The 19,988-nt window shown below is 35.6% G+C and overlaps 1 protein-coding gene across 18 annotated transcripts in view; it reads left to right on the forward strand.

The window, feature by feature from the left end:
* Nucleotides 1–19,988, forward strand: part of LOC150099111 (paired amphipathic helix protein Sin3a-like) — a 578,777-nt gene that overhangs the window by 520,863 nt on the left and 37,926 nt on the right. For all 18 annotated transcript variants that reach the window (XM_090404589.1, XM_090404593.1, XM_090404598.1 and 15 more), the window contains one exon: nt 17,665–18,031. In XM_090404589.1, coding sequence (XP_090260715.1) covers nt 17,665–18,031 — 367 coding nt within the window. The remainder of the gene's footprint in view (nt 1–17,664; nt 18,032–19,988) is intronic.

Consider the following 19,988-nt stretch of genomic DNA (forward strand, 5'->3'; position numbering starts at 1 on the left):
TACTTGGGATTTGCTAAATTTCTCCATGTCATTTGTCTAGAGATGGGTGATATATGAGAGTAGATCTCCTGTTGATCAGCAGTGATAGAATCTGTACTAGTGGTCGTTTAATAGTTGGGTGCCTTCAAGGTAGTGTAGGAGTTGAGAATTGATGGTTTTCTCCATTGCTTTAGATGGGACTGAGGTGAGTGAGATAGGTGGTAGTTAGATGGCAGTGATTTGTCATCCTTCTTAGGAATGGGTTGATTATAGACTAAGTTGCAGGCTTTTGGATAGATAACAGTGGAGTAAGCATATGTAAAGGTGGCATAGGACAGGAGTAAGTTCTGGTGCACAAACCTTCAGGACAAATATACTCTCAAGTTCAATATAGGATACTATGCTAGTATCACATAAAAAGTTTACATTCATTACTAACTTCCTGCGAATAGTTTTTCCCTCAAGATTAGTTTTATCTGCCAGGCTTCCAGTATTATCAGGTCTCCTATTTTGGTTTCATATTCGGGTCTTTTTACAGGTTGGTATCAGCAATGACTAGTGTCATTGCTGACATCATTTTGTTTAAGTAACCATACCATTTTAGATCATCTCTTCTTACACATTTATGAGTGTTAATGTAAAGTTTGTCCTTCCCCCACTATGTGAGGCTCCTGTTTGTTGTTGAAAGGACCTCTCATTGATGATACTGGCTCTTTTTCTTCTTATATTTTTTCTCTTCTTTTTTCCCTTTATTCTTTGCACTTTTTTACTAACCCATCATCCAGAGCACCATCACTCACTGCAACGTAACTCCTTACTACGTGGTGTGACCCGTGGACATCCAGAATGAGGGATCTGGGTGGGCTTTCCTGAAACGGTCACAGGTGTCACAGTAAGTCTCCTTCTCCATGGTCTAGGGAACAGGGTCCAAGGCTTGCTATGATGCTGGTATAGCATTCAGGGTAGCCTTTGGGGGTTCTACTCCTGAGTGAAGTCATTGCTTGCCATAGAGTTGGATGTCCACATGTAGTTCCATAGTGAGTGGGAAGCACTGATGCTGAATCAAACTCCTCCCTTTGAGTATGAATAATTTTTTTATCAGTTTGTATATCAGGCAACTTCAACACATTGATTAGTACATGGTTTCTGAACCTGGTTCAGAAATGTACTTATCAAGAAAACCAAAGTAAGAAACAATATATATATATATATATATATATCAGAAGCTGCAACAAATACACCACATTAATCACCCTAGAAGGGTTAGGAAGGATTGGCATGATCTTCATAATCTGTAAAAAAAAAAAAAAAAAAAAAAAAAAAAAAAAAAATGCATTCAGGAGATCGCCTTATTGCAGAACTGCAGTAGCACAATCAGAAAAATAACAAACATAGGTATCCCACCACCACCCACAAACGTGTGAACTTTATATTCCTGACGAGGCGATCTGCACTGAAACCGGGGATCAGGGATTGACAGCCATAAGACAAATCCTCATAGATAGGGATGAACATCTGGTTACCACCAGGAACATCATCCTTATCTTCCACAAACCAAAACCACCATCTGTCAAAGCAGGTTATCTCAACTGCCCAGTAAAGCTCTATATCCCAAACCCTTTATACTGCTTTAAACGTCAGAAATATGGTCACCCTCAAATTGCTTGTGGTGGCTTTGTATCTGTGCCCAATGTAGCAGTTGAAGAACATGAAAATAAAAGCTGAGAGAATGGAACACCAAAATGCTCTAAGGGAAACCACCCAGCATACTCCTGAGCATGCCAAAGGAGATATAAAATTAAAAACAAAGCAATTCATTGCCTATAAGGAGGCAAAAAGGTAGTATATCACAACAGTAGCAACATCTGTTAAACCTCTTACACCAAGAAGGCACCTGTAAAGAAAGTGTTGGTTAGGACATTAACACATATGTCAATCCTACTTTTTCACAATTACAGCATTCCTGAAAGAAATGACTTGCTTTCTATCTCCTTATCAAAGAGAAAAATCAACATAGATTCACTCCCGAATCAATATTGTAGTAGAATTTCGTGTAATGGAACTATTCCTATACAAATCCTTTTTATTAAAAATAATAATTCATTCAAAAATATTGAGCAAGTACTACAGAGGATCAAAATACATCTTCAGATCCTTTAACAGACAGCTATGGGTATCTCTGCTGTCCCCTTTATTCCCTCAGGAGAATAAAGCAATATGTTCATATTTAAAGGGATAAAAATCCTGTGTTGTTATATAGCCAGTAAGTGAAACTCAAGATCGAGAACTACGATCTTGAGTTCTTAGTGAAAAGAACATACATACCTTCACTATACAAATGCCATAAAGGTGTGTTTATATTTTGTAATTAAAACGAAAAGCCAAACAGCTAGTTTTCTTGCAACTTAATAGATATTAAAGGGATAAAAATCCTATGTTGCTATATAGCCAGAAAACTACCCCTGTTTTTCATTTTAATTACAAAATATAAGCACATGTAGTTCTCGATCTTGAGTTTCACTTACTGGCTATATAACAACATAGGATTTTTATCCCTTTAATATCTATTAAGTTGCCAGAAAACTAGCTGTTTGGCTTTTCATTTTAATTACATGTTCATATTTAGATAAATGCTTTAATATAGCAATTTGGAATTATTCAAAAAAAAAAAAAAAATCTGTGTTGATGTCAGTCACATGTTGGGCCAATCAAGCCTTATCAGCTAGATGACTCGTTTACCAAAATAGAATAGGTTGTAATAGAATGGGCCTTGATAAATGCCTGGTGGTGACACAACAAGACAAGCTTAACTTACTCCATTCATGCTGGGCTTTGTCTTGCATGTGTTTCTTGTCAAGTGTGAGCATACTTGACTCATTCAATGAGTCAGGCACATTTTACAAATCTTATATATGGCATTTCAGTTTTAATTTTTTTTCAGATAGAACTTTATTTGTTGTTAGTATTTCTGTGCTGACTATGATACAGAAAATATCAATATAATTCTGTCTGATTTCAAATTTTAGATATTTGAGTGTAAATTTTGCCAGTACATGGATAAATATATGTCAATTTATAAGGTAGTAAACTGGAATTTAACTTTAATGAAATGCACATTTCACTTTGCTTACATAAGACTTCGGATGTAGTAAAGAAAATTAGCAGTAAAAGATTAATAAAGTGACAGCCATTATAGAGTTATGTAAGAATCTGAAAAGTTAATACTAGGATTTATATATAATATGTGTGTGGGATCTGATGCCTCCACTAATCTTATTTATACCTCATCACTGTTTGGGGTGAACAGGTGATGTAGGCAAAACATACAGGAAGTATACACTTCCAGATGAGCCGCCCTATGTATATGAAGGCTACATCAATATACCTAGCCAACACAGGAGGCATTTTCTGGTTGTAGCAGCTTTCCAGAGAATGTTAAATCCAGTTGTTCAAAGAAACCAAAGTAAAAGATTGGATGGTTACGTCAGAACTGACCTGGAATGGAATAAAGAAAATGAAACTAAAAGAAGACATACTGAGAACTGGTGCCGGCAATGTACTGTCCCTTGCAGGAAAAGAATTAATTGAAGAACTAGAAAATCAAAACATTAAAATTTGTGCATATCGGAGATTTGAAAAAAGGAAAAGAACAAACTGGAAACTGCATAATTAATATATGGTGGAGTATAAAAGTGAAAGAGCTACTAAAGGAGTTGGTAAAGGATACATAAAAATGTGAAAACAAGTATAAGAATATAGTTATATCCACTCTCCAACCAACAGGTTTCAGATTTGAATCCCACCTTGGTCATAGATGTTTGTGATTGGCTTATTGGAGGCCTGAAGTGGCTCAAAAAAAAGTTCCATATTTGGTCTCAGGAGCACTGTTTGACTATGCAAAAAATAAATTTAAAAAAAAAAAATATATATATATATATATATATATATATATATATATATATATAAATAATTAATAAAAAAAATTGCCTAGTCATGGTGTAAATGTACTGTAGGTTTAAAAAAACCTTTTTGCTGTGGGATATATATGCATCAAGCAGAATACTATGTTTAAAACTAAAGGAGGAGGAAAATTATTAAATATTATTACTGTATGTAGTTCACACGAAGGGAACCCAAAACAAGAAGTAGAAGAATTTTATCAAGATCTTCAAAATGCAATAGAGAAAATAAATATAAAATATTATGTTTATTTTCTCCATGTAGCTATTCCATCTGCTACACTTTTCATGAATATGAATTAAGAATAAATATATGCTTTAATCATAAAATACAACATAGAATAACATGGGAGAATACAACAGGGCAAAAATCTGTAAGTGATTATGTTATAACTAATAGAGAAATGTGCCAGAAAAAATTCTTGATATAAGAGTTGGCACATAAGAAGTGACCATAAGCTTGTTCTTGGAAAAATAAAACTATCAAAGAATGAATAAAAACAAAACTCAAGATATAGAGAAGAACAGAATACAGGATAGAATTCCTCCAGGAAGAAAGTACAATGCACCTATACCAAAAAATATTGTTATATAATTGGAAACAATTATTACAAAAACTCATCAAAGATGGACACCATGATTTAAAGAACTAAAAAGTTTAGTGAAAGAAAAATTTCACAGATATCTTCAAATTAAATCAAATTCCTCATTGCATGAAGAATATAAAACAAAATAAAGTGAACAGTGATATGGAAAATTATACAGGTATATCTGAATAACTACTCTAGAGAATTAGAACATGAGTTTTATGGTATTCAAAGAATCTGGAGAATAATACAATTTCTAAAAAAAAAAAAAAACTAAATGAAAGTATAAAAGTAACAGATCTTCTTAATACATCTCCTGCAACTCCCTTACTTAAACAAGATTTCAAGAATGCAATCACGTTGCCTTACATCAAGAATGTCACAGACAAATTGGCTGCATTGCTCCGTGAGTACAACGTAAAAGTGGCTTTTTTACCTTTACAAAAAATATCAAGATTCCTACATCCACGAAAACCTCCACATCACCCTAAAAAAAATCAGGCTTCTATGAGATTCATTGCTCTTGTGGCATTAGTTATGTAGGTCAGACATGCATGCAGATCTCAGGAGAGATCTGTATTTTTGAACATGTAAAAGATGTCAAAAAAAGAAGAGAGCATAAATGAAGCCTGGCATACCACATAACTAACCACTACTGACCATCAAGTACTTTGGCAACAAACAAAAATTTCATACATTGATCATAACTGTTTTATAATAAAATTTAAAGAAGCAAGCTTTGCAAATGCTTAGGATCCCTACACAATGCAACTAAAATCAAGGCCTAATTTTACATCAAGTATGGTCTACTTTCATCAAAAATTTAACTGCTATGGACATAGAATATAACACACATGATGCCACAGAACATGATAACAACTAGCATTGTTGCAACACACATACAGTAATGAATTTACCACATGTATTCTGGTTTATCGATTATATGTTACAATTGTGAAGTTATCAAAAACATCCAATATGTGTAATTAATTGTTAATAGTGTTTTGTTGCATAAAACTTTTAGGTACCAGTACCCCTGCTAAATGTAAGTGGTACGACTTACGAAACTTCTTGGGGTTTTAATTGCTTATTTTTATAAAACTTTAATTACATAATAATGTGGTCTCAGTACTGAAAACTTTCCACAGAACTACTAAACCACAGAAACTTATCTTTGTCAAAGTAACAGATAACAGATGTTGGGTTGGATAAATGGAAATATTATTTTTTAAAATCTATACACAAAAAATAAAGATAATACAATCAAAGATGATGATGTTGATGAAGGGGATAACATAACCTTTGGAATAACTGAAAAAAAAAAAGTATATATTGAACAAATTCTTAAAGAACTAAAAAACAGAAGATCAGCTGGAACGAATAAGATACAGAATGGACTGTTAAAATATGGAGGGAAATAAAAGGACAAAGGTGATTCATTAAATTTCACCTTATTTAATTTAGTGATGAAGTGATAAAAGAAGTAAACAAAATGGAATATAAATTAAAAATCAAGAATTGGAGATTCTGATATCTTATTAAGGCGATCTGGTCTTTCTCACTCCTCTTTTGTTTTGGTCTATCCACCTTTTTATGCTAGCCAGTGTCTTCCCATTTTTCTCTATATTCCTTGATTTTCATTTACATTGTAAATACCCATCTCTCATTTAAATTATTTAATTTTTTATTTTTTGAAAATTTGTATAACTTGGTTTCAGCTTCTACCTTGTTTTGCTTGTGGTACAGTATGGTATGCGTGGGTGAAGCAGATCTTTTTATTCCAGTCTTTGGAAACAGTAAATTGAGTAAAATTCCATTTATTCCTGTGACTTCGTCACTTATCATGTTCATTTTTGCGTTTGTTTGTTTATTTAGGAGAAATGTTAATTTTTGTAATAATATTATAATGAGCCTTTGTTTAAATAATGTGGCTCATGATGTCATCATGTAATGATATTAACTCTTGTTAAATCAGTAAGTTTAATTATAAAAATAGTGAAGAATTCCAGGAATTGTCATAGGTGGAAATTTCTAAAGACATGCAAAGAATGACATCATGTCCAAAGGTCATATTCAATATGTGAACTTTACGTATTGGCTAATACGTAAACGTGGAAAATTGACCATGTATACGTGGTCAATTCTTAGAATTGCAATGGATAGAGAATGATGTCAGCATATCCGTACATGACAATTTTCGAGAGATGCACAGATGTGTACAAGGAAAGTCCAAGTGTATGGAAGGCTGGTCATCGAGGAGGAAATTTCTTAGGTTTCTCAAGCTTTCTATTACCTGGGTTTGCTGTCACGTAAGGCTGTTGTCAGGAATTGAATGAGAAGGAATTTGTCTTGGGGTTTTCTAAGCGTTCTCTTGCCTGGGTCCACTGTCATGCCAGGTTTGCTGTTGGAAATCTAAAGAGAAGCGTCGTGGATTTTGAGCCTTCTGCCTAGGTCTGTCACCACTTGAAGTATTGTGTCAATCATGTTGAAAGGAAAGAGCGTACATTGCCTTTGAAGGTCCTATATGGCAAGGAATAAAAGATGACTCAGATGAGGAAGAAATTTAACGGGAAAATTAGGAAAGAGCCAGCAGATGGAAAGAAAGACAAGAAAGAAGGCTTACATGTGAACAAAAAGTTAATGTGAAAGACAGCATGCTGAACAAGAATTGTAAGTAGTTATAATACTGAACAAGAATGTATGTCAAGTGTTTATGAGATAATGTATATTAATGTTGAATTAGATCCGTGCGATTAGCTGAGTGGCATATGCCTGGAAAAGGAATGTCCTGGGTTTGATTCCTGTCGCTGACATGAAGAGCTTAGGATCTTTCTCAGACATAGCCAAGTTAGTCGGTCTTGGGTGTGGACTGCAGGGTTTTTCTTCCTGCAAGCAGGCAAACTGGCCTTGAGAACATAACGCTTCTACAGATGTAGGATACACTAGAAGGCATAAGGCTAACCACCTTGTCCTCTTATAATAGTTGCTGTTATATGGAATAGAAACCCTCGACACCGTAAAGGTAAACAAAGGAAAGATTAAGAAAGAAAGAATTCAGCTTAAACAAGGTATGCCGTATACATTCAAGATACCAAGTAATTTTATATAAACTTGGTTTTTAATCCTATTTCCCAAGTAAGCAAACAGACAAGTATATGTCAAGTTTGCGCCTGCACGTAGTGCAAGACTGAGGCAACTCCTGCAAGTAGTGCAGGACCAAGGCAACTCGCGGTAAAGGTTGATTAAGCTCCGATCACTTTCCTTAGTATTTTTCCCCTAATGCAAAGCACATCCCCTTGCGGAGATGTATGATGCTATGCATTAAAGGCAGTGGTCACTACCCAGACCGGTTTCGACCTTTATTGAGGTCTCATCAGCGGGAGCAAGACCTGAAATACAAAGGTTGAAGTAATGCAGAGCTTATATGAATTTGACCTAAACAAGTTGCCACAAGGTGCTTTGACCTTATTAAGTAAAATCTCAGGATGAGAGAGAGAGAGATGTAGAAAGTTTTTTAACTTGGGTATATTATGCATTCAGGATACCAAGTAATTTTATATAAACTTGGTTTTTAATCCTATTTCCCAAGTAAGCAAACAGACAAGTATATGTCAAGTTTGCGCCTGCACATAGTGCAAGACTGAGGCAACTCGTGATAAAGGTAGATTAAACTCCAGTCACTTTCCTTAGTATTTTACCCTTAATGCAAAGCACATCCCTTTGTGGAGATGTATGATGCTATGCATTAAATGCAATGGCCACTGACGAGACCTCAATAAAGGTCGAAACCGGTCTGGGTAGTGACCATTGCCTTTAATGCATAGCATCATACATCTCCGCAAGGGGATGTGCTTTGCATTAGGGGAAAAATACTAAGGAAAGTGATCGGAGCTTAATCAACCTTTACCACGAGTTGCTTCAGTCTTGCACTACGTGCTGGTGCAAACTTGACATATACTTATCTGTTTGCTTACTTGGGAAATAGGATTAAAAACCAAGTTTATTTATATAAAATTATTTGGTATCTCGAATGCATAATATACCCAAGTTAAAAAACTTTCTACATCCATCTCTCATCCTAAGGTAATCCTTATATTCAATTAATGTTATGCTTGATTGTGAATTAGCTTAGAACTAAGGTTAGATTAAGACGAATTAAGACTAGCAAGAGAATTGTAATGACATTGTATGCATATGTGAACGTAAATCATTCTGCAAATATTTCCTTTTGATGAAATGAAATGGTTTTTGGACAACACATTGGACTGATTCTGTCAATGCACTGTCCTAAAAAAAATTTGAACCTGCATAAGATAGAAGTCTATGGGATTTATAATTAAGCCACGACTAATTTAAGGTAAGGATTAATATAAGCAGGGGATGCAAATGATATCTGCTTTGTCTTTGGTTTAAAATCTTATAACGTTGCTCTCAATATAGTCTAACTGGTGCAGTCATAAAACATATAAATTTGTTAGACTATAGAGTGTGGGAAATAAGATATAGTAGAAATAGATAGATGGCGGCACGACCATTCACGAAGTATTGAGTAAAACAGAGACAAAGCAAGGTAATAGAAAGACAGAATGTCTTTTATAAAGCATCTCTCACATAAAGGATAGTTCATTCCCCAGATTTTAGATGGATTTGCAGATGCAGAGAGGAGTGATCACTAATTTTGAGTTGTTTGATAGTGGAGTTTTCCATTTGGAGAAGTATATGTTGTGTGGTCTTAATAACAGCAGTACTTTTAAGTAGAGGACTGATAAAAAAAAGTTTTTGGAAAAAGCAGATTTATGATTCATTTGATGTGATGTTTTTACATTGGAGGTTGATATTATTATTAAACAAGACCTCATGGAGTCAAAGACTCATCTGGGAGGTCCTTTTATCACACACACAGCTCATCATACCGTGTCTTAAACACACTCAAACTCCTTGCAGACACTACACACTCAGGCAAGGCATTCCAATCATTCACAACTCGGTACGAAAAAAACCTACCTCTCACTCCCCTACTCACACCCTCTTTATACAGTTTCCAGGGATGACCTCTGGTTCTCTCCTGATCTCCCACTATTCTCTGTAGAACTTCTCCACCATTGATCTTATAACAACCCCTTACCAACTTGTAGGTCTCTATCATATCTCCCCTCTTCCTTCTCTCCACCAGACTCTACAAATTACATCTTCTCAATCTTTCCTCATATTCAACATTCCAGAGGTCAGAAACTACCTTAGTCAGTCGCCTTTGGACCGTTTCCAACATCTCTTCATCCTTCTGAAAACCCGGTGACCAAATCTGGGCACAATAGTGCATGTGTGGCCAAATCAGAGCCTTATACAATGGAGCAAGAATCTCCCTACTTCTACACGTCAGTGTCCTCCGCATCATTCCCAGAAGTCTTTGTGTTGTCTTCACAATTTTGGCGATGTGTCCCCTAAATTTTAGATCCTTATCCACTATCACCCCCAAATCTCTTATTTCCTCTACTTCCAACAATATATTCTCGCCAAGCATAAATTCTGCATCCCATCTTTGTTTTCCAAATTTTAAAACCTTACATTTTGCAACATTGAACTCACATCCCCATTTGCTTGCCCAATCACTGAATTTATTCAAGTCTTCTTGCAAGGCCACAACATCTTCACTACTCTTTATGGTTCGTCCCAACTTTGCATCATCTGCAAAGAACTGAATATCTCCATCCAAATCTTTGCCAATATCATTAATATACAAGTTAAATAGTAATGGCCCTAAAACAGACCCCTGAGGCACTCCACTAGCGACTTTCCTTTTCCTGGATATCGCTCCCCCATAAACAACTTGTTGATACCTATCAGATAGCTAGTCTCCAATCCAATGCGCTAATCTAATATCCAACCCCATCTGCTCTAGTTTGTCAACTTATCATGAGGTACTCTATCAAAAGCCTTTGCGAAATCCAAGTATATTACTGTGTATCCTTCTCCTCTGTCCAAGGAAGCAGTCACTTTATTGTAATAAGTAAGTAGATGACTAAAACATGACCTCCCTTTAGCAAATCCATGCTGTCCATCAAAGATTATACCATTGTTGTCAACCCAACTCTGGATCCTAGTTCTCACAAGCTTCTCCAACAACTTAACCACAACACTTGACACAGAGATAGACCTATAGTTTGATGCTTGAGTTCAATCACCTCCTTTATGAAGTGGCACAATCTTTCCCTCCTTCCACTCTTTAGGAACTTGACCAAGTGCAAGACTCATATTAAAAAAATATGTCAAGGCAGGTGTCAACTCTCCGGCACATTCCTTCAGAATACGCAGTGATATATTATCAAGTCCCACAGCCTTATTTATATCTAGTTTACTCAACTCCCCAAACACGTCTTGCTCACTTACAGTCAGTCTCTCCTCCCCATCATCGACTGCTCTCAATCTCTCCATGAAGTCACATTCACAAGATTGAAAGATCTTTATGAACTGCTCATTAAGTATCTCCACCACACATTCTGCAACAGCTGTCTTTATACCATTTCCTCCAATCAATGTCATCCTTCCATAATCATTCTTTCTTTTGCTAGCTACATATCGAAAGAACTCCCTAGGATTCTTTTTGGCTTCATTAGCTAACTGCTGTTATACCTCTCTTTAGCTACTCTCACCAACCAAGTCACCCTCCTTGCCTGGTCTTTGTAGACCTCATGGAATTGGTTACTTCCACTTCTCTTATGCTGCCTCCACAATGCCCTTTTTTTCTGTATCACATGCTTAATCTCTTTATTCATCCATCTCACACCTACCTTATTTAACCTTCTCACCCATGGTATACATTTAGACATTGCATCTACTAAATAATTTTTGAAAATTCCCCAAGCTGCATTGATCTCTTTTACAGCTAACTCCTCATTCCATGCTACACCCGCAAGCTGTCTCCTGAGCTCTTCATAATCACCCCCCCCCCCTTGTAGTTCCACATAAATCCTTTTTTCACAGGGGTCCTTGCACTGCTGGCAACCACCCAGGTAATCACCTCATGGTCACTTTCACCAATTGGTGGATGATTTGACACCTCATTTATAATTACATCCTCCGATGAGATGACCAAATCCAAGACCCTTAATCCTCGTGTGCCCTCTGTTACATACTGTCTGAGGTAGTTATCCCTCAAAAACTCAAGAAACTCATTTTCTTTACTTCCAGTTGCTCTCTCTTCATTCCAGTCTATATTGCCATAATTAAAATCACCCATAATGATCACCCTTTTCTTATTTGCTTGGCTTATTTGACTATACATTTCACTATCACCACCATCCACATTACCTGGTCTATAACACCATCCCACCAAGTATTTGATTCTATTCACCTCTATCTCACACCATACTGCCTCAAAACCACTGACCCTATTTCCCTCTTGCATCTCTACCTTGTATGGACATAACTCTTTCTCTATCATCAATAGCACTCCCCTCCCTTTTTACCCCTTCTATCCTCACGAAACACATCATACCTTTCCATCTCTATTCCTGTCAGGATGTCGTCCTCATTTAACCATGTTTCACTTATTCCGACAATCTTTGGGTGCACAGACGCAATTAGTGCAACCATTTCATCCGCCTTGGTATACAAACACAACAGCTCATTTCTGGATCTACAGCTAGTTCCACTGATACCACCCACTCAATGTGATCTCTCCATGCTGAACTGGGGCCATTTCCCTTTCTGCTTCTTCATTTCAGAACCCTTTGCAATTCCATCTGTTTCCTCTTGATCTCTGGTCATCCCATTTCTTTCCTGCCTACACATGCTCTCACCTCCTCTTGGAGCATCCACCTTTCTCATGCTGTGTACCTCTGTCCACCCTGAGCCTCCCCGTTTCCCTGCTCCTCTTGCACACCCGTTCTCTCATTTTCTATACTCATACCACTCACTTCCCCATTCATTTCCACTTCTTCAATCTCTCCTGTCTTACTCTCCTGCTCTTCCACATCACTCCCCTCTCGATCTGATTCATTCTCTCTATTCACTTCTCTACCTTCCAGCAGCAGTCTCTCCAAGCGACTCACACCATAACCACTCAAATGCAGTCCATCACTCCCATACAGCTCACTTCGTCCCTCAAGCTCATTCCACACATTAATAAACTGTACTCCCATCTGCTCACACATTTCAGCCAGAATATCATTCATAATCCTTGCTCTCCGCCTCATTTCCCCACAATCATACCTAGGCAACACACTGACTATCCTTCCTGTCACACTATTCTCTTTTATCTTTCCAAGCAGTCTCCTGACATTCAGTTTGACATGCTCTTTGTTCTCTCTCAAATCATTTGTACCAATTAATACAATTAACTCTTTTGCTCGCTCCTGCCTCATATCCAATGCCTCAATCACTCTACTCATTTTACCGCCTGGAAAACATACCTTGTGCATTTTATCCTCTAGCACACCTTTAATAATGGAGTCGCCATACAACGCCACTCGCTCATCTTTCGTTAACTCTTTCTTGCTATCATGATTTATTTTAATAGTTTTGACCTGAATTCTCTTAATTTCATTCCGCATCCATTTCATTTCTTGCCTCATCCAATCCAATTCACCTTCCAAATCTTGCGACATACTCTCTCTATCATTAAATCTTTCTAACTCTCGACCCCCTCTTCTCACTTTCCCTCTCATTCATTCTTCTTTGTTTCCATACTTTCGGTCCAACATACGTCCAACTTTCACCATCATTCTTCTCACTTTCACTCTCATTTATCTTTCATTGTTTCCATACTTTCGGACTAACATGCGTCCAACTTTCGCTATCATTCTTCTCACTTTTACTGTCATTCATCTTTCTTTGTTTCAGTACTTTCGGTCCAACATGCTTCCAACTTTCGCCATCATTCATTCTTTAGATTTTTTTCACTTGCAATTTCTGCATCACGCCATTTCTACTTTCATTCGTTCTCTCAGTGTCGTTTCTTTCCGCCTCACTTTCGTCCCTTTTAACATCCGTTACGGTTGTCAAATCGCTCTTTTTCTTTTTTCCTGGTTTTTTAACATTTTTTTGCCTCTCTTTCTCACCATCCTTCTCTTTCAAACGTGCACTCGCGACACAATCGGTACTAACATTTTCTATCATCAATTTCATATTTGCATTCATCAGTTCCTCGTTCAGGTCACAATATCCAATCTAATACTGTGTAAAGTATCATAAGGAGTATTATAAAGAAAGGATAATGCACATAGTAATTCTTTTTCAAGAATAGTAATCTTGAGATGTTTTTTTTAAATACTTACAGAGCTTGGTCTGATCTGTGTTTCTGAACAAATCCCTGTGGATGGTTACAGTATTTATAATAAAAACGGTTTTCTTCTTAATGGTCTAGTAAAGCCCATTTTTCTAAAATCATATCGTAGTGTCGAAAGCATTTTAGTCCTATTGTCAGAAAAACGTCCATAAAATAACGTTTCTCTCCAAAGAAATTTTTTTCCTATGATGGGATGTCATAAACAACTTTGAAATGGAAACTGAATTTAAGTTGTTTATCTTCTTGCTCACTATACAGAAATTCTTTCTGAAATGGATTGTGACTGGAGATAATATATTATTTTATTAATTATTGAATTAAGAGGGAAGAAAATGTCTAAGCTTTCTCTTACAGCCAGTACCGATGATACATTTTGGGACTTGAAAAACTTAAGTTCGATTCCTTTTAAGCAGAATATGAAGTCTTTTCTTGTCTTCCATTCTTATCTTGCAAAAGCAGTGGGGTTTTTCTTCCCCAAAAAATCTTCACTTTTCTTCCAACATTGTGAATAAATCCCCCACTGAACAATAAACCAACCAACCAACCATAGAATACATCCAGTTAAATAAATATTGTCAGTGTTGTTGAATCTAACCACACTCTCATAGAATTATCACTAACATGCCAATAAGTCTAATATGCGAATAGAAGCTGTGTGTGTACTCAAATTAATCATTTCTGTAGCACAGTCACTGCAGAAGCATTTTTTCATCTGGTTAGAATGTGACTATAGTTTGAATCCTATTTAGGATGTGAGCAACCTTTATTGGGGTTTTTCAGGATTTCCTTTTCAGAAACTGATTAAAAAAAATTTTCACATAAAATTGACAAGAATGCTGGTCTTTGAATTACATTGATAGATATAGTAATAAGACATGGCTTCTTATCATTTAGAAGGCATGTTAGCCATAACACAATATTAGATCTAATACATTAAAGAAAGATGAAACATTTCAACCATATTCATGTTGAAACTTCTGGAACATAAAAAACTGCATGGACAGCTGATGTTTTGCTAGCAGAGGCAATTTATTGCTACACAATCAGTGAAGACAAACTAAAATGACCTTGATAACATGGACAATCATATGTGGAAGGCAACAGTGGTGCTCTGTATGGTGATTCCTGTTGTTAATGGTGATGGGTAGATAGGGCCTTGCACCAAAATCTGTTTAAAATAATATCATCCATTCTGTTGCAGTTAACTGGGTTTTGTAGAACTTGTGCCACTTCCAGGAGCAGTCTCTCCAATTTGAACTGGGATTTTTAAAGTACCTGCTTTCTTCCATCTTATGAAGTGGGCTTTCTTTATGGCATGTTGAAGATAGTCTGCTTTTTGGTTCTCCATTCTGGATATTTTTTGTTTTTATTTCTCCTGACCAAAGTAGTTCATCCTGTCTGTCTGAAATACTGAGTTCCATGCTGGAAATGAATGCTGTAGACACTAGGAAAAGAGAGAGGGGGTTTAAGGCAATCTTTGAATTGTCTTAGGCAGGCAGGCAGAAATTTTGTTTAGATGTCTGTATACAGTTCTGATTGTGTGTTGTTTCAGGAGGGAGCCAAATTTATCTATTGTACCCTTGATGTAGAATAAAAGATAGAGTGTATATATATATATAGTCTAGTGTGGGGATTGGATTTGTTGTTCTTTTTTAGCAAGTTTTTTTTTTTCTTTTTGTGTATCCATTTTGTTCAAATAGCATAAGTAGAGCCTGTTTTTGAGGTGCATTGCTGATCCTGAGGATGAAATGCTCTGCCCTCGTGCTAAAGTTTTGAAAATTCCAAGCTTCTGGGCAGGATGGTGGTGTGAAGTGGCATGTAGGTATCTACCAACATATGAGAGACCCATCTACTTGCCTTGTAACTGAAGTATCAAAGAAGACAAGAACTCCTTCTTTCTTTTTCTTCTTCCACAGTACCTGTGGGCCATGTGGCCAAATGGCATAGACATCATCTTTTCAGAAGCAGCACAAGTTCTACAAAACCCAGTTAACTGTGACAGAACGGATGGAATGATTTTAAACAGATTTTGGTGCATGGCTCTGCCTATCTATCAACATTAACAACAGAAATCTTCCCAAAGAGCACCAATGTCATCCTCCACACATGTGACTATCCTTATTATCCATATCGTTTTAGTTTGTCATTGATTGTGTAGTGTTAAATTGCCTCTGATAATGCTAGTTTATACCGGTGGAACTTTGGCTGTAAATAATTAATTTAAGCTAATAAATTATTAGTTTACATTCCAGTGTCCACATAGTTTTATGTTCCAAAAAGTTCAATGTGAATAAACAGCAACAGCTATTTTTATGGAAATTGAAACATGGAATTGTATTTCAACCATAGTCTCTGAAATAATTACATTTCACTATTTATGGCTCAAACCATAACTAATATTGCTTCTGTGCATGATGCTCTAAAACTCTTAGACTAAAATATCAGTGAAATAGAGGATATTATACTATATCATATGTTCCAAAAATTTCTGTGAATAAACAGCAACAGCTATTTTTATGGAAATTGAAACATGGAATTGTACTTCAACCATAGTCTCTGAAATAATTACAGTTCACTATTTATGGCTCAAACCATAACTAATATTGCTTTTATGCATGATGCTCTAAAACTCTTAGACTAAAATATCAGTGAAATAGAGGATATTATAAATCCATCATTTCATAGCATAATTGAATTAGAAACTTAAGTCTCAGAATTGTCTAGAGAGCTTCAAAGAATACAACATCTACTGTCACAGTTTCCTTGGTATTACACTATCTAAAACATGCTATGCCCAGGAGCCTATATGTTTGCATCTTTATTGACAATTTTGGTGACAGTGTCACTGGTTTCTGATTACTATTCAAAACTGTTAGTTGTCATGAGACTGAGAAGAAACAGTCTTCAGTACTACTACAGTATTCCTGGGTTGGAAAGTTGTATTTTCCATAAGCAAACTCTCATTCAGCACACAAGTTAGTGGTTGAAGGAAGTGCCTGGAAGGCTTACATTTGGTGTAAGCTTGTGGTGTAAGTTTTAGAAATAGAGAATAACTCCATTATTTCAGATACCTGCATAATTAAATTAAAACTTTGAAAGTTTCAAAATTGACCTGAGAACTCATTGCAAGAAGTAATGATGGTCTCCATATTCAAGTGTTATTCCCCATTTTTCTTCATTACATTTCCTCTTAACATTAAAATATTTTTCTTACATTTGGAATGGTGCACCAAAATGCTTCCTGAGAATATTCCATGTTATCTGGAAGAGAATAATGTTCTTAATGTGACTATCTTTTGTTAACTTCTGGTTTTCTCTTAGATACTTTGTTTCTGCCCTCCCTCCTCTCAAATTATCTTTATGAACACTAGCCACCACCATTCTCTGCTTTCCGTTAATCACAGCATTCTGCATTTAGCTTATGGTCAAGATCCATGCACAGTTCACCACCACACTTACCGAACTAATAATTTCTCATCTTGCTTGTAGTTTGTCTCCAGTGTATATGACCTTTGGCTCATTAGCAGATTACTCCTTTCCTTCTCCCTGTTGCTGGCCCATGTGTGGCATATAGGTTTTGGAACCTTATGTATGGAGTTGATTATATATACATGAAATTACTAACTTAAAAATTTTATCTGGATTGCATTTGTGAATTTTTTTTTAAAAGAGCACTTGTCATACATGCTAAAATATTCATCTTGTAATTAAGCAGAACATTTTCTAATAAATAACTTTAGCTATATGTGGATATCTGAATGCATATAATAAAAATTGTTTTGATATGTTTTAAGTTCTAATGTTGATTGCTTTTTCAAGCTCAGTATATATATTTTTTCCTCCTGGTTCTTAGAAATGTTCGAATTTGGCGTCAGCGAGCAACAAGGCACAGTTATGATGCACCAGATGCAAAACTGGGTGATGGTGATAAAAGTATTGGTTATGAAAGTTCCCTTCCTAACAGGGAAAATATTTCTAGAGAAAATGAAAAGGCAGAATTTTCCTTCAACAGAAATAGAGATAAAAGTGGAGGAAGTGGAGATACTATAAAGAACTTTGATGATTCTAGTAAAAATGATAACTTGCTTGACATACGAATTCAGAAAAAATCAGATGAAGATTTTGGTTGTAAATTTAATGTTAATTCATATAAAATGGTGTTTTTTGTTCATGGTGATGGTTATATGTATAGAAGAATGGCTTTGAAAAGAGCTCGGCAGGTAAGTGTTTTGTCAGATGCATATCTTGCTTTTATATTAATACTAATTTATTATTATTATTATGGAATAAAGTTACTATTAAATGGAGATGAGATGGGATAAAAATTAGAAATATTTAATTTGTTACTGAGGTTAAGGTAAATTATATAGTCACTAAGCCGAATCTATATCTCAACCATAAGTTATTGTTGACTAGCACAGTATTATACAAAGGAATGGCATCTGTGGATTTGGCATAAATTCCCTGATTTCTCCTTCCCCTTCTTAAATACACCTTTATGTGCACCAAAATGCTAAGCATGAACCAATTTATCCTGATGAATTTTTTTTTTTTATATTATTCAGCATTATTAACGACACATTAGTAGGCAAAAGAGGAAGAACTTACTTTCCCTGCTCTTACTCCCCTAACTCCTAAATTTACTTCTGATACAGGATTATATTTCAGTGATGAAATGAGATATACAAATCTCACTATTGTGATGGGCAAGTATGAAAGGTATTTGGACCTAATATAAGCATTAGAGTAATCTTAGACTAATGATTCTTAGAATCATTTCAGGATGGTAGCTGATTCCATTTCCAAGTTTAGAAAAAAGCAAGAGAATTATGAAGGAAAATTAAGACAAACAGTTCTTATGGAAATAGATGTAGGAAAGGCAGATAAATGGAAGAATGTCTTTCGGTCATTAATTAACCTAAAGTTTTGAAGTTGAAAATTCCTCTTTTGAAGATAATCCATGAAGTTTGCATAGTTGCTCCTGATGTTATAATGTAAATGTTGAGCCTCCTTGATACGATTACAAGAAAGCCTTTCCTCTCTCTCTCACACTCTCTTGTGTGAGATTTTTTTTTCAGTATTTTTTTTTATTTGAATCTTGATATATGCAGTTACTGTGCTTTATTGCATCTAATGAAATTCTAAGTCATTCTGAGCTAATCTACATTCAGAATTTCAGGTTTTCATGGCTTGAAAAGTCCATAGTCAATGTTATTCAGACAACAGCAGTGTAAAACTTTTTAGTAAGAACTATTTTTAATTACTAGTTTCATACATCATCCCATGTATATCTTCAGATTGAGTATAAATGGAATAATAATAATAAATATTAACAGATTTCTAAATTAATAAATGTACTTTAAATGAACATAAGTCAAATGTTGAATATGGCATGGAGATATCAGATGCATGGCTTATTGTTGCAGTGTGCTGTGTAACTTCTCTCCTTGCATAATTCATTAATACTTAGATCTTTGATATATGTTGACTAAAATTAATTTAAGATGAGACCTTTGGTTTTATTACATTGGATTGGGTGCCACATCATTTCGCTAACCTCTTTAAATCTGCGAACTTACTTGTTGAATTCTTTGTATTGCATTTTTGTGTACTTTGTATTTTTATTTGGTGGTGTGAAATGGCAATTCTGACTTATGTGCCTGTTTGTTCTCTGCATCTTTGTCTTCTTTGAGCCAGATTTCTCCAAATCGACCATCTGTCCAACATAACAAATACCACATGTACAGAATTTGATAAACCCATGGTCATTTAAAATGATAGGGTTGCTTTGGCAATCTTAGTAACATGGGCAGCTTTTGTAGCAACACAAAGGCTACTTTTAAGTCGTATTGCTTGAGTATTTTTACTATTTTATCTGTAATATTTTTATGTAGGGTAAGAAAAGAGCACCTTTGTAGTTGTCTTACTACTGTGTATCCACAAGAAAATGTAATGGTGTGTATAATATTTTGCTGATGGTTTTAAGATTATATCCATTTTTTATGAGTATCTTTAAGATATGCTATGTCTTTTTGCCATCGCTAGGTATTATGAAGACTGTCTTTGAGTGTTTTGATGAAGTCTCATTTTTGACAGGATGATGATGCAATGCTGATATCTGCAGTGTTAAGCTTTTTTCCCCCCCCTCTGTAGCCCTCAGATGAAAGATTGCTTTGA

This window comes from Typopeltis vanoorti, chromosome 15 (assembly GCF_054136105.1).
Source record: "Typopeltis vanoorti isolate ZY-2024b chromosome 15, IOZ_Tvanoo_1.0, whole genome shotgun sequence".
Lineage (NCBI taxonomy): Eukaryota > Metazoa > Arthropoda > Arachnida > Uropygi > Thelyphonidae > Typopeltis > Typopeltis vanoorti.